This window comes from Mobula birostris, chromosome 1 (assembly GCF_030028105.1).
Source record: "Mobula birostris isolate sMobBir1 chromosome 1, sMobBir1.hap1, whole genome shotgun sequence".
In the NCBI taxonomy this organism is placed as follows: domain Eukaryota; kingdom Metazoa; phylum Chordata; class Chondrichthyes; order Myliobatiformes; family Myliobatidae; genus Mobula; species Mobula birostris.
This window is the reverse complement of record NC_092370.1, coordinates 190,484,845-190,505,058: the sequence shown is the minus strand read 5'-3', so window position 1 is coordinate 190,505,058 and position 20,214 is coordinate 190,484,845. Positions and strand designations below refer to the sequence as shown.

The following is a 20,214-nucleotide window of genomic DNA, read 5'->3' as shown; positions in this document are numbered from 1 at the left end:
CTTTTAAGAGATGTTTAGATAGGCACATGAACATGAGGAAGGTGGAGGGATACAGACATTGTGTAGGTAGGAGGGACAAGTTTTTGGTTTTTTAAAAAAAATTTACTTTTTAGTTGGTTTGGTACAACATTGTGGGCCAAAGGGCCCGTTCCTGTGCTGTACTGTTCTATGTAATGCATTGAAATTACAAAGGCAGGGGAAAATAAGACAGATGAATGAAAATGTATCATAAATTGGGACTAGAAACATAGACGCATCACTGAAATAGAAGTGTATTGACTGATCTAATAGATTCTTTCCAAAACCAATTAAGTCTAACAGTAAAGTGAGAATATAATCTTCTACACACCATTTTCATAATACTCAGTTGCATTAGACCATGTACATTTCTAAAGAACACTATAATAATAGATTCCAATTTCTTATTCATTTAAAAAAATGAAAATGTATTTCCATAGGTTGCTTACCAGGTTCAACAGTACATTTTCCTGATGGCATATGCTGTTATATTCCATAGACTTATCCCCACCTCCCAGGAATACAAGGTTATCAACTTAATCTAAATCTAACATAGCAAGCCGGCAACCGCGATAGTTTTAACTACTTACACATTGAATTGTTATTGAGGTTAGATGGACTACATAATCAATAGTGCCGTTATATAAAGCATATGAACTCTCAAAATTTCATTGCCATCTTTCCACTGGAATAATTCAAGTAATGGAATGACGATAATAATTTTAATATGTACCTTTCAAGGATAAGAGAAGAACTTGCACATTGCAGGTTAGTGGCTGAGATAACAACATGAGATTGTTATTAATTTGCCAGAACACTGCCGGACAAAATATAAAAATATATAGATTTGATTGTGTGGGAGGGGAAAACAAACAGAAAATAGCCCATTTCTGCCCCAATACATGAAAGAGGCTAATTGTAAACTATGTTTTAGCATAGCTTAGTGATAAAATTATGGATGTTCGTTAAATGAATAACTGGAGAACAACCAGAACAGGACTGTTTCAGTATCAACAGTGACTTTTAAATTTCCACAACAAGCACAACAAACCTGTAATCGTGACTGTGTCAGCAGATGCTGTCTGTAGATTGAGACTGCTTGTTTCAGAATTAATATGCAGAACATTTAAACTTGCTAATTCTTGTTCCTCAGCATTTTGTCGTGGAGGTCCTGAATCTGCTTCAGTGTATAAGGTAGAAATGGTTTCACTGCCAAAATGAAAGCCTATAACAGAACCAAAAAAAAAAAAAAAATAGTGACTATTATGAACTTATTAAAAGAATTCTGGGAGGCACGAATCAAGGAGTTTGTGCATTTGAAAATGCAAACCAAAAAGCAGGCACAAAAGTAGAAATGCAAAGTTCATGATAAAATATATTCTGAAATCATAACTTTGCTTAAAAAAAGACAACTATTTGTATAAAAAGCAATAAAAAACCCACTTGTGCTATTACTAAATTGACATTTACTTTGACAACCTAATGAGTCAGTATTTTCTGAGGTACTCTGGTTTTAGTTTCAGATTAACCAACATATAATTCTTTACTTTCCTTATATTTCCTCACTTCATTTACCAAGAACAGAACCTTTGATGTGGAGACTTGGGAAGCATTGGGACAGTGAAATAAACAGCCAATAAGGTGAATCATATTAAGAAAAAACACTTCTAATGGAAAGATTCTCTTTTAAGCCAACTATAAAACTGCAATACATCACTAATATCTGCTCTATAAATGGATATGATAAACTGATTCCTGCTACCAAACTTACTTTATTGAAATTTTGTAAGGTGCTTAAAGTTCCAAGAAACTGGCTAAATACATTTACTGAAAAAATATTTAAATTCTCTTGGTAAAACGAAAGTACGAATCCTGTTTAATTGGGACACAATTTATCTGCAGTTATATTAATGGTTGATTCAAACAAATACTGCAGATCACAGTATTCAATGGAAAAAGGTACATCTAGATGGGAGCCTGAGACTACTGTCAGCTAGTGATAAGCAATTTCACCAGACAAAATATACTCTCAGCAATGGCAACTAAATATTGACAAACACAAGAGATGGAAATCCAGCGTAACACATACAAAATACTGGATGAACCCAGCAAGTTAGGCAGCATTTCTGGAAAGGAATAAACAGTTGTCGTTTTGGGCTGAGACCTTTTATCAGGACTGGATGTTCTCAGTACAATTATTCCACCCCCATCATTCCCCACCACAATTCCACCAATTAGGTGCCGCATATGAGGCTGCTTAATAAGATGAGAGCCCATGGAATTATAGGAAAGATATTGAAATGGGTGGAGCATTGGCTGATAGGCAGAAAGCAAAGGGTGGGAATAAAGGGATCCTATTCTGATTGGTTGCTGGTTACTAGTGGTGTTCCGCAGAGGTCGGTGTTGGGGCCGCTTCTTTTCACGATGTATATCGATGATTTGGATTATGGATTAAATGGTTTTGTGGCTAAATTTGCAGATGCCACCAAGTTAAGTGGAGGAGCAGGAAATGTTGAAGAAACGGAAAGGTTGCAGAGAGACTTAGTCAGTTTAGGAGAGTTGGCAAAGAAATGGCAGGTGAGATACAACGTTGACAAATGTACGGGTGTACATTTCGGAAGAAGAAATAATCGGGCAGATTATTATTTAGATGGGGAGAAAATTCAAAAATCGGAAGTGCAAAGGGACTTGGGGGTCCTCGTGCAGGATACCCTAAAGGTTAACCACCAAGTTGGATTGGCAGTAAGGAAAGCAAATTCTATGTTGGCACTCATTTCAAGAGGAATAGTGTATAAGCGTAAGGAGGTGTTGATGAGGCTCTATGGGGCATTAGTGAGACCTCATTTGGAATACTGTGTGCAGTTTTGGGCCCCCTATCTTAGAAAGTTTGTACTGATGTTGGAGAGAGTTCAGAGAAGATTTACGAGGATGATTCCTGGAATGCAGGGGCTATGAGGAGCGTTTGTCAGCTCTTGGATTGTACTCATTAGAGTACAGAAGAATGAGAGGGGATCTCATAGAAACATTTTGAATGTTGAAAGGGTTGGACAGAGTAGATGTGGAAAGGTTGTTTCCCTTGCTGGGTGAGTCCAGGACAAGAGGCCATAGTCTTAGAATTAGAGGGTACCCAGTTAAAACAGAGATGAGGAGAATTTTTTTTTAGCCAGAGGGTCGAGGATTTGTGGAATTCGTTGCCACATACAGCTGTGGAAGCCCGATCATTGAGGGTGTTTAAGAAGGAAATCATTGAGGGTGTTTAAGAAGGAGATTGACAGGTATCTAATTAGTCAGGTTATCAAGGGATATGGGGAAAAAGCCGGAAATTGGAACTAGATGGGTGAATAGTTTAGCTCATGGGGGAGCTGCGGAGCAGACTCGATGGGCTGAATGGCCTACTTCTGCTCCTTTGTCTTGTGATCACCTATACAGTAGGGACAGTTAATTTATCTGGGATGTGGGGAGACTGAAACATCTGGGAAACTCATGCAGTCACAGGGAGAACATGCAGGCTCCAGAGGTCAGGATTAAATCCAGGTCTTTGAGGTGTGAGGCAGCAGCTCCAGTTATAGCCTTTTAGCATTCGACTTATCTGACAGGACCAGTAGGTGCATTTTCAAGCGGAAACTGCAAAACTTATTTAGCTTTCAACTTAGTCTAGCAGTTCTTGGGGCACTGAGTGCAGTTCCTCTAGCAAGTGGGAGTCTATTGGAACCAGCAACTAGGATATATTAACTTCAGCCATTCTAGATTCAAAACACAACCTTTTATCCACCACTGCTCCACAGTTATCAACTAACATATGAAACACACAAATGGCAAAAGACAACTGATTCTGCTATCATAAGACAAAGATTTTGTTCAAAAGAATACGTTATTACATTTTGCAATAAATAAAGAAATTTTGTTCAAGTTGATGAGAGTTTAATATTGGAGCACAAATTTCCTCTTGATTCAAGCCCATGTTTCCTTGATCAATTGTCCAAGCTGAGGTCATTTGCTGTTTTTGTGCCCCAATCTACAGATTTAGGGTGCTTTTAAATCTTACGCCAATAAGCTTTCTTGCTTTACTTGTTTCAATACCATAGCTTCCATTTTATTTGACTTATTATTTGGTGTGATTTTCTATTTCCTGCAAAACTATGATATTCCTTCTCAAGATTCAGTTAAAACAGAACAGGTAATTTATTGCTTACAAGCACATTCTTTGAGAAAGTAACAGAAAGGATAAACAAAGGAGAGTCTGTAGATGTTGTTTATTTGGACTTTCAGAAGGCCTTTGACAAGGTGCCACACGAGGCTGCTTAACAAGAGCACATGGTATACAGGGAAGATACTAGCATGGATAGAATATTGGCTTTCTGGTCAGAGGCAAAGGGTAGGAATAAAGGGTGTTTTCCGGTTGACTATTGGTGACTAGTGGTGTTCTGCAGGGGTCAGTGTTGGGACCGCTTCTTTTTATGTTATATGTCAAAGACTTGGATGATGGAATTGTTGGCTTTGTGGCCATATTTGCGGACAATATAAAGATAGGTGGAGGTCAGGTAGTGTTGAGGAAGCTGGGTGCCTGCAGAGGGATTTGGATAGATTAGGGGAGTTAGCAGAGAAGTGGCAGATGGAATATAGTGTAGGGAAGTGTATAGCCATGCACTTTGGTAGAAGGAACAAAGGTGTAGACAATTTTCTAAGAGGAGAGAAAATTCAAAAATCAGAGGAGCAAAGGGACTTGGGCGTTGTCATGTAACCGAAAAAAAGTGAATGGTTGAGCAGGATGATAAGGTCCCCAAAACTGGGCTAAATATGTTCTCCAGTACCAAAAATGAAAAGATATTTACAATCTAACTCTCCCAGTAGCACTAATGCAAAGATAAAAGTCATACAAAGTAGGAAATGACAATAAACACTAATATAAAGACAACACTTAGATTAAAACATACTTACCCTCAAATTTTTGTCCATCATATTGAAAAGCATTGAAAGAATCTGAATGGCTATCAGAACTAACAAGATCACTACTTCCTGCACTGGCTGGAGATGTCCACTCAGATGGGACTCCAGGGTCATCAACAGGTCGTGTCTGATTCTGTCTGTTCAGCAAATCAGGAAGATCCTTTGGCACTTCCAAACTACCAGGACTGCTTCCCCTTCTCAAAATATTCTAGTACAAAAGAAAGTTATTAACTTAAAAAAAAATTATAAAATGCAATGAACTATTGCTGTCACTTGTGGGTTTGGAAGTACTACATGCTAATTTGATTGCATATTTAGATTCACTTTTAATATTCCACTTGGTAAAATTTCATTCATTATTTATATCAACCAGAATACTCAGCTGGACACAAAGACTTTACAAAACATCAAAGAAAAATATCTGAAGTTTGCCTGCACGCTGTTTTAATTTTGAAAAATATTTTAAAAATCAGGTCATTTAACATCATTTTACAGAAAAGTTCGGAGGCTTGATTATTTTTCCATATTTATAATCAAAAGAAATAGCCACGTGAGATGAAATAGCTATTAGTAACTGCTAGAAATATAATACACAGTAATTAAACTTACCACTGAAGTACCAGTTCGTAATCTTTCTGCTATAAACTCATCCATAAGATCACTAATGTTGGGATTACTACTATTTCCAATATCAGTGCTGAAGGGTCGAGGTTTTTGACTAGGCTCCTCCTTGTTGACTGAAAGCAAATGAAGTGCTTTTTTAAAATAACAATTTCATAATCTTGCAAAAACACATAATTTACTCATTATAGCAATAAAAAGGAATTTAGCATTGCAAGGGTTACTTGCCAAATCATGCAGTTTCCCAAGAAATATCCTATCCTTACTGTGTGCGATTAGAAGTAATCACAAGTTAGCACTAGCATAATTTACATCAACATTAGTAAAGGTTAACAATTTTTAATCTTTGATGATAGAGAAATTACAAGTTAAACTACCATCAACATTTTTCTTCCAAACTTGCAATATTAATTCAAGCACTATTTTTCTGTAACCTTGCTTCAAAACTTGAAAAGATTAAACCATTTATTTTAGGTTCACTTTCATGAAAGCCAAAATAGGAATTTCTACAAATGTGATGTCTCAACTAGACTATTGAGAGATTGTGTTCTAAAGTACACAAATGCTGCCCTCTAGTGCTAAAGATATGTAAAGTACATTAAACGCAGATTGACTATGCTTCCACAACTAACCACAATTGAATTTACTTTCAAAGATTAACAACTGAAAACCTGCGCAAACACACACACAGAAAAAGAAACATTAGTATTAATTTTATGAGGGGTCAAATGCTTTGCCAGGACATACCAGCTGATCAAAAGCGCATGCAAAACCAATTAAAAGCAGTGTTCATCCCCAAGCTATTTGATTGCTTAAAGCTTTTCAGTTGCATCAAGCCAAACAGGTGCTTCTTTGTGCTTTGCACACTGTTAGTGCTCACCTGCAACTTTCCTTCCAAAATATCCCAAAACATGACTGTACAGATCCCTCAGTGGAGCCTCTGCTGGTACTTTTCTCTGTCTCTGTGGGGAAACATTTGCCTTCGACTTTGAAAAAGCGTGTACAACAGTTCTATAAACACTGCCTAGGGAACTTTGCTGCTGCACAGATTCCTGTAAGCTACAGGACCTGATCGCTTCATGACCGGTCACCTGACTACAACCTGTACTTCCCTTCAGTACTGGGACACTTGTAGCAGTAACCAGTGTTGACTTTCGGTTCTTGCATTCAGTATGAGAAACTTTAGTGTCTAGGAGCTTATAGACACCGTGTTTCACTGAGTCAGTTGGCGCCGATGAACCACTGCTGAAACCACTAAGTCTTCGAAGCCTGAACTTCCAGTGAGCTTCCTTACTGTCCAATGGGCTGTGGAACTGCACAGACTCAGTAAATGGGCTAAAACTAACATGCAAGCTGCCATCTTTTTTCTTATTTGCTGTGCTTAAAAACTGTGTCTCTGATGATGCTGCAGTGATTTCTTGGTTAGCTGTAGAATTTTGTGCACTTAAAGCAGCAAGTGAGTCAGTAATTGTGGTACCATGTGGAATTTTATTTGAATACATGCTATATGCATCAGTTATCTCATTGGCAAATTCAGTGACATTTGAAGTTTGATAATTGGCATCAGATAGCTGCTTCCTTTTACTATGACCTACTACTTTGTTGAAATTCTGCACGGATCTATGATGATTTGCTGATAATATCACATTTCTATGTTCTACCCCAGTTGCCTTCTGGTGAGTAAAGACTTTTCTCCTCTGTTTGCAATCTGGATTTTCTGAGTCCATCTTTGATGAAATCCCCCGGTCAAAGCTTTCAACTTGTTTACTATTATGCTGTTCAATATTAGTCTCTGGTACCTTATTTCCTCTATAAGATAACGTATCAATACTCAGAAAATCCTCTTCTGGATATGGAGAAGAGTTTTCGCCATTTTTGAGGTCTTGCGTTTTTACCAGTGTGTTACTTTCCCCTCCCAAAGCCACATCCTGGCTATAAGCACCATACATTCTCACTAGACCCGCACAATCCAACTCTGTCTCATCTACCATCAACTCATTATCTTCATTTAAAGGAAAAGTAGTTTCATCTTCCCCCAAGCTCTGTTTGGTATGCTCAGACTCTTGAATAGTCTCATTAAAGTATTTCCGTATGGAAGACAGCAAGTCAGGCTCACTGTCATCTACTGTGTGCTGACTGTACTCATAATAAGATGCTACAGTTCCTACATCTACAAGATGACAAAGATGATCATAAATACTATCACCGACTTCCAGAGAGCCTTCTTGTGCATCTGTAAAGTCACTTTCATTGGACCTAGATAATAAAATCACTTCTGCAGAACACTGCAAACTTGAAGGAACTGATGAGCTGTCAATAACAGGAACTGCACCTTTAGCTCTTTCAGCTATGAATGGTTCCATTATGTCTGATGTGCTGCTGCTTCGTGGCATTGCCTGATCTTCACGTGCAGTGCTGAATACTTCAGAGGTATTTTCTTCACTCTGAGAATAATGCCTCATTCGAGTAGGCCGTGACATAATTTGGGCATCATCAAGATCTTGAAAACAAATCAAAATTAACCGTTATAATCTCAGGGGATTGGGATTTTCCCACCAAAGTATTATGATTATAAGGCTTCCCTTGCATGTGTCCAAGGCAGCTCAGGACAGAATATTGAAAATTAGCTTAAGGGACAGAAATATGACCACTGAGATCAACACACCTGACCACTATGAATCATCAATTATGTGTAAAATTATGCAAAATGCTCTCCCAGTTATCCAATTGTTAGTATTTTGAATTAGTTACCAAACTTATATTGTGGATTTCCAGACTTTTTTTCAGTCAATTTCTCACTATTAGAATGACTAGGCTAAATGGAAGAGCATTGTTTAAGCATGCAAGCCTTCTCATCCCCAAACTCATTACTTGCAGAAAAATTATTAAGGATCACGACAATTCAGAAAACACAAACACAAAAATGAAGCCATTTCAAACAATGAAAATCAATCACATTTTACAACTTGCAAAATCTTTAAGATCTGTGATGTCTAAACCCCCCTTAGTTTTGATAAAATTATATACCAACTATACAAGGTTTAGCAATGTTAATTCACTTCTTTAAATACTAGGGGAATGCACAAGCTAAAACACAAACCTTCGAATTTTCAATTCTGAAGAGTCCTGCCCAAATTATTTTCTCACAGAGCCTGCTAACCTATTTACAACCAGCGTCTTTGTTTCACATTTATTTTTAAATGTTATATACATAACACATGCATTTGCCAATTGCTAGTGCTAATTAATTTAGCATCAAACCAAGCTTTTAAATTCTACTCCATTTTGCAAGTCCTATTAATTGCTATGCAGTTAGAATTGCCAAGCAGTAATAAGACAAATGGTAAACAGGCAGAGGAAGTAAGCAGAGCTGGAACTACCTGGAAGATCATCAAAAAAGGGGGTGAGGACTAAGTCAAGCAGGTAAGGATTGGAAGAATGGAGCAGAACAGGTGCACTTTTAGCATTGCGCATAGAGGCCGATGGACAAACACAATCATCAATGGATCGGCTTCCGATGGCTTTAAAAAAAAGTTAAAAATTAAGAGAAAAGAATGGAATAGAAGCCAAGAATAGTAGTAATAAAAAAAAGTCTTCACAAAGACAAAACTAGGACATACAAAAACAAACAACAGAACAGCAGAAGACAATTCTGTGAACTACCATGAACGAGGAGTTCAGATAGACTAACATAACATTTCAAAGTCAGTAACAGGATAAATTTTATTCAATTTTCATTCATTTTAATATCTTCCACACAAAGTAGTAAAATAAAATAGTGAAATTTGCAAAGAAGACAATAGAACAGTGGTGGCAAATTGCTCAAGGATGTATTTCAGGTTTACAGGGAAAACAACCGACTATAGTTTTAGAACGCAAACAACAGGAATTCTGCAGATGCTGGAAATTCAAGCAACACACATCAAAGTTGCTGGTGAATGCAGCAGGCCAGGCAGCATCTCCAGGAAGAGGTAGAGTTAACGTGTCAGGACGAAGGGTCTCGGCCTGACATATCGACTGTACCTCTTCCTGGAGATGCTGCCTGGCCTGCTGCATTCACCAGCAACTTTGATGTGTGTTGCTGTAGATTTAGAATCTTAGCTTCAAAGCTGCACAAGAAAAAAAAACGAAGCTGTAGATTTGATTGCTAGAAAGGGGTTTTCAACTAATCCAAACAGAGATGATCATCAACTGCATTTATGACAAAAAGTTTTTTCAAGATAAGATTAAATAAATGACAAGGATGTGAAGTAGTATCTGAAACTCAAACCATTTAACTATCATCTAATTCTGCAAGTACTTGTTGATGCAGATAAAGCAAGCAAAGAGTAATATCTCTGGAACTGCTTTCTGTTCCATGAGGAGTGGAAACGAGAAATCATGAAGAGCACCTTACAAGTTTCAAGGCCTACACTTATGCCAGAATCCCCATCATGGTGATACGTTCATGGAACAACGAGAGCAATTCTGCACAAACACATTGGCATTCCTCATAAATACAAAGCTACTGGGCTACATTGTTTACCTCTTTAACATAGTATATTGTTGCATACTTAAATGAACAAAAACCATACAAAACAATGAAAAGAGTTTAATTTTTAAAGTGATAGAATTGTAAAGCCGAGGAAGTTACAGAATACTCATTACCGTATCCAAATGTATTCCCTTGATATTGAAGTTGACTCTAGTTATGTGGGTTTCAAGGCATATCATGCCCTTGAGTCTGGCAGATTCTTTCACAGATGGCTTGACTGGACAGACAGAAATGGGTAATCTGTCCTTAAACTACATACAAGGGGCTTCTATTTACCCAGCAAATGGTCTTGAAGTTTTCAATCCCTTTCTGGATTCTCCTTCTGCAATTTGAGCAGTCGGAAGACAGAACTGCTGGAATCAGTATGGATGGCATAACTTTCAACACTCTGAAAGCATTAATGTATCTTATCCTGTCCGCATATATTGTAGGAGCTTGAAATATTTTGTGTTTTAAGAACCTAGCATGCAAATGATGTGGCATGCTCTTTGAAGCCAAGTGAGTGTAATGAAGCCCTTAACACTGGCATTATTAGCCTACGTTGGATCAGTGATATTGGTTTGCATAGTTAGCCAGTGGATTTCAAGAATATTTCAGTGACAAGGCTGGCAGTATCGGCCAAATGCCCTGAGGTACTGTTTGTAATACAGGGTTATTTGGAGCACAATCAGTATTGCAAACTATTCTGTCTCCAGGCAATGTTAAGTCTAGAGCTGCTGGAGAAAGGACCAAAAACTGGTTTAATGACGATAATATTAGAACAAATACATCAATCATAAATATTGAAAGAGATGGCCTAATTCCTCCAAGCAATATGAATGCAACAGATTGACCTGATAGAAATTAATTCTGGTAGATTAACCATCTTTTTATAGTGGTGCAAAGAAATATTGGTCATCAATGCAAGATAGTCACGAATAAATCCACAGGACAGGGGTTCCCAATCTTTTTTATGCCATAGACCAATACCATTATGCAAGAGGTCCGTGGATCCCAGGTTGGGAACCCTGCCATTGAGGATTCAGGCCATTTATAGTGTGATTAAGTTGAAAAATGTAATGCAATATGAAGAAATGGAGGTAACCATAATTAATGGTTTTAAAAAAAAGCAAGAAATAAAATAGTATGTCAGTAAGTTAGAAGAACAGTGAAGTTTTGTGTGAAGCCCAGTACTAGTCTGAACTTGCTATTGGCAAATTCACTATCTTAGTAAGTATAACATGTGGAAGCAAGCATTTTTATAGATTAAACAATGATGGCAGAAATTCCCGTTTAATCTCAAACTATTGACGAGGGAGGAAAGTGAAATCAATGATAAGAAAATGCGAGTTCTAAAAAGGATTAACGGTGAGCTAATACCAGAAAAAGCAAGTGAATTGCAGTCTGCAAATCAAGGGAATAACGAAGAACAACCAGCTGTAGAATGTATCACTGTAATGCAGTTGTACATGGGGGAACATGGGATAGCATGCTGTGCTCTGAAATAGACATTTGAAAACTGCACCATGCCCAGGGGACATCCTTTCAAAGTGGTCACGTGCAAGAGGGGATCGAGGTTAATATGTCATGCTAATATCACTCTCCTCTTTAAGAGGAGGGGGAGGTAAAGATAGGAAGTGATAGGCCAGTTCACCTGATTTCAGTGTTTGGCAAGATCCTGAAGTCCATTATTAAGTATGAGGTTTCAGGGAACTTTGGGTAACATGATCAAATAGGCTCAAGTCAACACGGATTCCTTAGAGGGAAATGTCTGATAGATCTGTTGAAATAACAGGCAGAATAGACAAAGAGCATGTGGTATTACAGAAAAGGTACTAGCATGCACAAAGATTTGCTGACTGGCAGTGGGTTAAGATTGGATTAAAGAGGTTTTTACTGGTTGGCTGCCGGTATTCCACAGGCGTCAGTGTTGGGTTCATTACATGAGATGCCAATGATATGGATGACAGAATCGATGGCATTGTGGCAAAGTTTGCAGACAAAACAATAATAGATGGAGACACAGATAGTGTTGAGAAAGGGGGAGTCTGCAGAAGGATATGGATTGATTTGGAGAATCGGCAAAGAATACACTCTTGGGAAGTATATGATCATGCACATTGGTAGAAGGAATAAAGGCACAGACTAGTTTCTAAATGGGGAGAAAATTCAAAAATCAGAGATGCACAGGATCTTTAAGAGTGCTAGTGAACGATTTCCCCAGAAGTCAATCTGCAGTTTGAGCTGGTAACAAGGAAAGCAAATGTAATTTTACTATTCATTTAAAAGAGGACTAGAGTATAAAGACAAGAATGTAATGCTGAGGCATTCTAAGGCATTTATCAGACAACAAGCTGGTATATTGAGCAGTTCTGAGCCCCATATCTAAGAAAGGATGTCAGGGAGCCATTGTAGAGGGTCAAGAGAAGGCTTACAAAAATGAACCCAGGAGTAAAAGGACTAACATGTGGTTTATTTGATGGCTCTGGGCCTGTATCCATTGCAGTTTAGAAGAATGTGGGGGACATAATTGAAACCAACCCCATATTGAAAGGAGTAGATAGGATGTACGTTCAGAGCATATTTCCAGAATACTTAAAGCAGAGGCATTAGTGGCGGACCGGTTGAAAGGGGGGGGGGGAGAGGGTCTTTGCACAGGTCAAGAAGAAGAATTTTTAAAAAAAAGGAACATTTTGCAGGGCTTGGTACATTAGCTGTGGACCAATCAGTTCGCGATTCATTAGCAGGAGCAAATAAAAGTAAAGCAGGGTCAAAGCAGAGCGGCCATTATGTGAGGGGAGCAGTGTAGGAGTGGGAACTTGAGGCTTTGGCGAGGAGGCATAGGTAGGTAGCAAGCAAAGTTTTTGTAGTGGTTGAATAAAAAGTCACTAAATTACAGCTAATTAAATAAAGGGATGATACAGGATCAAGTGGTGCGGCTGCATGATGTGGGAGCTGGTGGACCCCATTGTGGTTCCTGGTGATCATGCCACTGTTCAACAAAGGATGTAGGCAAAAGGCAGGTAACTTATAGGCCAGTTAGTTTAACATCTGTAGTTGGGGTATTGCTTGAAGTTATCATTAAAGAAGTATAGCAAGGCATCTGGAAAGAAATGAGTCAGTCCATCAGGCAGATGCAGCATGGATTCAGCAAAGGCAGGTCCTGTTTGACAAACTTACTGGAGTTCTTTGAGGACATAATGAGTGCAATGGATAGAGGGGAACAGATGGATGTCATTTACTTGGATATTCCGAAGTCATTCAATAAGGTGCCGCATAAAGGACTTATCCATAAGATAAGGATGCAGAGAGTTGGGAGTGATGTATTAGCATGGATAGAGAATTGATTAACTAATAGAAAGCAGAAAGTTGGGATACATGGGTGTTTTTCTGGTTGGCAATCAGTGGTGAACTGTGTGCCACAGGGGTTGGTGCTGGGTCTGCAACTGTTCACGATATACATTAACGATCTGGACCCCTAATTAATAGTAAGAGAAAAGGAGAAAAGGAAAATGGAGAAAATTTGGAAATTGAGTTTCAATGGGATGTGGGGACGAGTTCAGGATTTCCTGTGGGTTAACTTGCAAGTGAGATGAAAGAAGGCAAGTGCAATGTTTGCATTTATTTCAAGGGTATCAATGTTTTGAGGCTTTGTACGGAGCTGGTCAGACTGCATTGTGAGCAATATTACCACGTAAGGAAAGATGTGATGGCCCTGGAGAGCAGCCAGAGAGTTTACACAGAAATGATTCCAGGAATGAAACGGTTTACATTTGAGCATTTGATATCTCTGCTTCTATACTCAAAGTAATCACATGAAACCTGCTGGTTATATGTATAGCACAACATGGTCGTCACAACATTGTGGGCCAAAGGGTTTGTAAAACGCTGTAGATTTCTATGATCTATGTAACAACTTCAAATTTTCCTAATGGTTACATGGAGCAGTATTTAGATCATCCACATCCAAAAGTGGGACAAATGATCAGACAATAATGTAAAGTTGGCAAGGTTGGCGGCAAGACAGGATCTATGAACATGAGGCTCTTGAATTATATTACCAAATGAAGTAATTAGATGGCAAGTAAAGGGTGGAGTAAAGCTTGTTGAATTCAGAAAAAAAAAAATGCAGTGTTGAGAATGTTAGAAGATGCTTTATTATTAGAACTAATGTGAGAGCATCCTCATTGAGCTGAATGAACAAGGATTGGCCTAGGAGAAGGGTAGTGTGGTCAAACTTAGAAAAGACTATAGGCAAGTCAAAAGGGCAGAGCCTTCACTAGAAATAGGTCTTTTTAAAAAAAAAAAGCACCAAAATGACAAAAGCCTACAACCTCATCAAATATTGAATCAGAAAATCAGGTTTAGCATCACAGAGTTTGTGAAATAAGAATTGAGAGCTTAAGGAATGCAATTGACTGAGTCTCTGAAATACTCCACAATCAACTTAGAGTGAACTATTTTGGAAATGGTTGTTAATTATTACAGGCATCCATTCAGATCTGGAACTACTATATATAATGAAATCTGCTGCAAACCATAGAAATCCGTTCCTTGGAAATAAGAGAGCTAATAAAAAAGGTGGGGCTGTTAAACTGCTGTGACTACGCAGGGTGAAGAAGAATCATGACAGACTATAGATGTTAGGATGTGGAGCAACAAACAATCTGCTGGAGGAACTCAGCTGGTTGATACAAGGCCTTGACTGAGCAAAATGATTTGCACAATATTATATCTTTAGATATTTGAAGGCAAAGGACCAACCAACTGCACATAAGGAAGTGTCACTGCATGTAGCTCTGAGGTAGCGCTTTCAGCAACAGCAGATACAGGGTGTAGCTGGAAAGGAAAAGGGAGTGAAGAAATAGGTCAGAGAGATAACCTGAACTATAATTGAGAAAATGGAAAACAAAGGGCACATGATGTGGCAAGCCAAAGAGTGCAAGAGGTGATACAGAGAATGGCATAGCCATGCTGATAAAAACTAATCTTTCATGGAAAAAAATCAAACTGTTCTTGCTAAAGTATATATCCTTACCTTGAATAAGAATATTAAAAGAGTCAAAGATTAAAGGACACAGCCGAGGAATAGAGGGGCATCCTTTTAGAACAGACTTGAGGAATTTCTTTAGTTAGAGAGTGGTGAGTCTATGGAATTCGTTGCCACAGGTGGCTGTGATTGGGTATATTTAAGGCAGAGATGGATAGAATCTTGATTAGTCAGGGCATGAAGGGATACGGGAGTAAGACAGGAGATTGGGACTGAGAGCGAAAATAGATCACCCATGATGAAATGGCAGAGCAGATTTGATGGGCCAAATGGCTTAATTCTGCACCTATATCTTATGGTCTTAAATGCTCCAATTTTAAATTTGTTGCTGGAAAAGGATATGAAATAACTTACATCACTTCAGTGAACTGTATGAAGCCACTTAAGTCGATCCTATTTATTTGATATACAAACCATCAATAATATAAAGAGTAAACTATAAAGCAGTACTCCATTAAAAACTGCTATCAATAAAACACACAGAGACATGGCTGAAAGAATTTTTTTTTGGAGTTAACAGAAAGTCCCGTTGATAAATAGAATAATATCCAATTTAGTTCTATTTACCTATAGTTTTCTGTCGTACTATGCTTCTTGCTTTTTCTGTTCCAGGAGAACCAGCAGTAGTCGCACTTCGCTGTCTCATTTGACCCTGTCCAGGTTGATCACGACTCCAACCTCTTGAAAATGATTTATCAACTGTAGTCCTTTGACATCCATGACCGCCACCTTAATTACAACAACATACAGTTGAAATAGCAATCTTTTCCATTAAATCATTAATGGCCAATAAAGATAAATAGACCTTTGACAAATGGGTAAAATATAAATTTAAATAAAAGCAGTCTCACCATCTCCACTCAAGAAAAACATTATATTTTGGCAATAGCCTAAAAAAGCATGGTTAACTTTCCCTTATTCACTGTATTATAGACATTTACATTTACTAATATTTCATCTACTTTTAAAGCCAAATTATAGGCATGATTTTACAACTGCAATACTATTCACCACTATTAATTAGCAAAAACAATTTTTTGGGGATTTCTTTGTATATGTAGTTAATGGTAGCTGCTGTCAGAGATTTATTCCTCCACCACAGACTTTGGTTTTTAGCAGCCTTCTCAACTGGAATCGAGATAAAACAACCAAAATGATGAGAACTTTATATTTACAAAATGTATCAGATTCACTCAAACATTATAAGATTGATATGTTTAGAACAGGAGACCTGATTGCCTTCAAATGGTAGTCCAACCCAAACTATCTGTTTAGGAAACTTTTTGTACTAACAGGACTTATTTTATAAAGATGTAGACTGTAATTCCTTCATAAAAATATTTAAAAATGCAATCTAGTCAAAGGATTCTAAAAATGCTGTTACATCAACTTTTTTTTTTAAATGCCATGGACCCAGGCTGGGTACCCCTGTTCTAAAGAATCCAGTACAGAAATCTAAGGAGTTTTTTCCAGACAGCAACACCACAGAAAAAGAAAAGAATTAAAATGACAGATATGCAGAGTTTATTACATGTTAAACTAGAACTGATGTACAGATTCATAAATGGAACATGCATCTATAAATCCTCAATACTCATCAAGGTAAGTGAATAAATGATCAAAAGGTTCACAAGTATTCCATTTCAGTGACAGCGGAAAACATGCCCTAGTGGATTGCAAAATAAATTAAATTTCTAATTAGTGTATTTTCCAAAAATGAAAGTATGTAGTTGAATCAGCACAGTAACAATATTGCAAGTACAAGGGGGAGAAAAAAAACAAAATTTAATTTCACGTTTTATTGCTAAGGTGATTGTGAAGTGTAGCAAAAAGCAGTTGTGCAGTTGGATACAAATTGAGAAACCCTTAACTCCATTTAGTAATCTACTCTACAACCTGGATTGGCAGAGGGAGGCTAGCTTATAAACAATTGTTTCTCCTGCTTAATCTAATAAAAGATAGTATCCCTCAACTTGTATATTCAGTGGATTTGGGTTTATTGGGCCACTGGTTAATCAGGGCAGCCGCTTAGTTGGGACAACTGTTAAAGATCAAAGACTAATCGAGAAAATGCCGGCCCACCCCTTGATTATTTGGGACACAACACTACTTAATTGGGACAGGAGACTGTTGCCAGTTTCTAACTAGCATCAGTTGAGTGCACTTGTGTGCCCAATAGACAGTGTACTACGCTTAGAGTGAACAATTTATAAATAGCATCAAGTTGCATGTTGTGATATGTTATCCATTTGAGCTGACAAGTGCTGATTTAAAAAGCAGTGATTTTTGATAATTTTTTTTATTTTGACTTTAAAAAATTTGATCCTTGTCAAGATACCATGAAAAGATTTGACACAAGCCAAAAGATTACCCTGCTGTACCAAACTGAAAGCTATTCACCTACACTCATTATCAGCTGGTAGTTAACTGGAGTGTTGAAATCTACAACTGCACACATGAAACCTCATCAACATAAACTGGAAGGAAAATGGATACTGGGTATCCATGCTGATTTTGTCTTTTTCAATCAATCAAAATAACATGGTATCATACACTGGATGAGTTCCTCCATTGATAATTATTAGGAACTAATACACATTTCAATAGTACGGTAGTAATATTGGTAGTGTGCTAATTTGTTCTGTATTTCATTTAAATACTTAATCTTTAAATGGTAGTTTGTCTTTTTCACACATTTTTAACTATATCCATGAAACTTTTGCTAATTGGGGTAAAAATGTACTAGGCCCAATGTGTCCCAAATAACTGGAATTCACTGTACTCCCACGAAGTCTAGGTACTCTCACCACAGCTTGCATTCCCATTTATCTTTCCTTAGTTTAAACAGCAGAAAACAATTGTTTTAAGATTAAAACTTGGCTTTACTTAAAGTATGATACATAGCAGAAAACTAAGCAAAATGGTTACACAATGACTGATGCGACAATATTTGGTTAAACAATGAACTGTGTTTTGCCCAAACTTTTAGAGTACGCATACGCATCCTTTATAAAACTAGGGAACAGAGAGAAATGTTTTAAATGTATAATTTTGAGTATTTTCCATATTTGAATACAAGAGCCTTAAAGACTATTAAAATAAATTGATGTCAGGAGATCTAATCAAAAGTTACACACCTTTGAAGAAAAATAGTTATGGATAAACAACAAGAAAAATCCTGCATGATTTTTTTAATATAATGGTTTAAGTTTTTAAACTTACCATTGGGAAAAAACCAATGATGGCATATTTCTTACATCACAGTTAAACAATATTTGATAACTATACCTTTTCCTTTGTGTTTTTTCTGTTTTTGTTCACTCAATTTATCTAAAGGTAGATCATGCAAGTCTAGGTTGTACAAGTTTCGAGCTAACACTTTGGTCAAAGTTTCCATTGTCATTGCCCATTCAGTGATCAGTTCTTCCCAGCACGTAAGTGATGACAAAACCACCAATAATTCATCCCATAGCTCCCGGGAAACATACACGTCCAAGTTTGCTTTGATCCAGGCTACTATGAGTGTCTAGACAATAAAAAAGACAATTGATACACAATTAGAAAATAGATGCACATCCATCCAGTCCAACTTTAACTTTTTCATCTAAAGATCAAACATCCATTAAAATGTTTTCTTATTGTATTATTTAAAGTACTCATATTACTCTAGAAAATAATAGGTTATCAAGTTGAGAAGTTTAATGTAAAAAAAACAGCAGATGATCATAAGTAAACATTCTGACAGATTACCTAAAAATTCCTATCCAAGCTAAAATCTATATTAAGAAGAACAGACCTTCACAATTTACAAAAAAAAAACTAACCATTTTTCTCATATCCGGAAAGTTTTTGCCCAATCCCTCAATCATACACATCTCCTTGATGTCCAGGTGCCCTCATCACAGCTTGTATTCCCACCAAACATTACCATCAACAAATTTGAAATTATCACATGTGGTCCATTCAGCCAATTCACCAAGTTGTGAATAGCTGGGGCCAAAACATGAATAACAGCCAGAGCCTCCTAGTATCTCTTAGCTATTAGTAGTTGCTTTTCCTTCCTCAACTGGACTGGGCCCTTGCTTCAAGTATTTCTAAAAAGTTCTCAGATTTATTTAGCTCCCCAACACTGCCTTTGAGAAATTCATCTTAGAAATATTTCAGAATTCATTTTCTACATTGCCCACTCCAATTTAACCTGTCCAGCCTTTTGGTGGATTAAAGACCCACATGATGACTACATTAACCCTTGTCACATACATCTCTAATTTCTTCATTTATATCAAGCCCTGCATCATTGCAGGAAACGTGAAACTGTAGATGCTGGATCTGGAGTGAAAGAAAACAAACTGCTGAGGAAATTTAAAAACGCAAACAACAGGAAATCTGCAGATGCTGGAAATTCAAGCAACACACATCAAAGTTGCTGGTGAACGCAGCAGGCCAGGCAGCATCTCTAGGAGGACGTACAGTCGACGTTTCGGGCCGAGACCCTTCGTCAGGACTAACTGAAGGAAGAGTGAGTAAGAGATTTGAAAGTGGGAGGGGGAGGGGGAGATCCAAAATGATAGGAGAAGACAGGAGGGGGAGGGATGGAGCCAAGAGCTGGACAGGTGATTGGCAAAGGGGATATGAGAGGATCATGGGACAGGAGGTCCAGGGAGAAAGACAAGGGGGGCGGGGGGGAACCAGAGGATGGGCAAGGGGTATAGTCAGAGGGACAGAGGGAGAAAAAGGAGAGTGAGAGAAAGAATGTGTGTATAAAAATAAATAACAGATGGGGTACGAGGGGGAGGTGGGGCATTAGCGGAAGTTAGAGAAGTCGATGTTCATGCCATCCGGTTGGAGGCTACCCAGATGGAATATAAGATGTTGTTCCTCCAACCTGAGTGTGGCTTCATCTTTACAGTAGAGGAGGCCGTGGATAGACATGTCAGAATGGGAATGGAATGTGGAATTAAAATGTGTGGCCACTGGGAGATCCTGCTTGCTCTGGCGGACAGAGCGTAGGTATTCAGCAAAGCGGTCTCCTAGTCTGTGTCGGGTCTCGCCAATATATAGAAGG

The 20,214-nt window shown here is 37.9% G+C and overlaps 1 protein-coding gene across 4 annotated transcripts in view; it reads right to left on the bottom strand.

Annotated features, from left to right (window-relative positions):
- The window catches only part of ralgapa1 (Ral GTPase activating protein catalytic subunit alpha 1), a 210,429-nt gene that overhangs the window by 114,473 nt on the left and 75,742 nt on the right, over positions 1-20,214 (bottom strand). For 2 of the 4 annotated variants that reach the window (XM_072267609.1, XM_072267616.1), the window contains exons 15-20: positions 18,438-18,675; positions 15,717-15,878; positions 6,467-8,086; positions 5,575-5,702; positions 4,957-5,173; positions 1,070-1,243 (exon numbers count right to left, since the gene is read on the bottom strand). In XM_072267609.1, the coding sequence (XP_072123710.1) occupies positions 1,070-1,243; positions 4,957-5,173; positions 5,575-5,702; positions 6,467-8,086; positions 15,717-15,878; positions 18,438-18,675 (2,539 nt within the window). The remainder of the gene's footprint in view (positions 1-1,069; positions 1,244-4,956; positions 5,174-5,574; positions 5,703-6,466; positions 8,087-15,716; positions 15,879-18,437; positions 18,676-20,214) is intronic. The other 2 variants (XM_072267625.1, XM_072267634.1) reach the window with 2 other exon arrangements.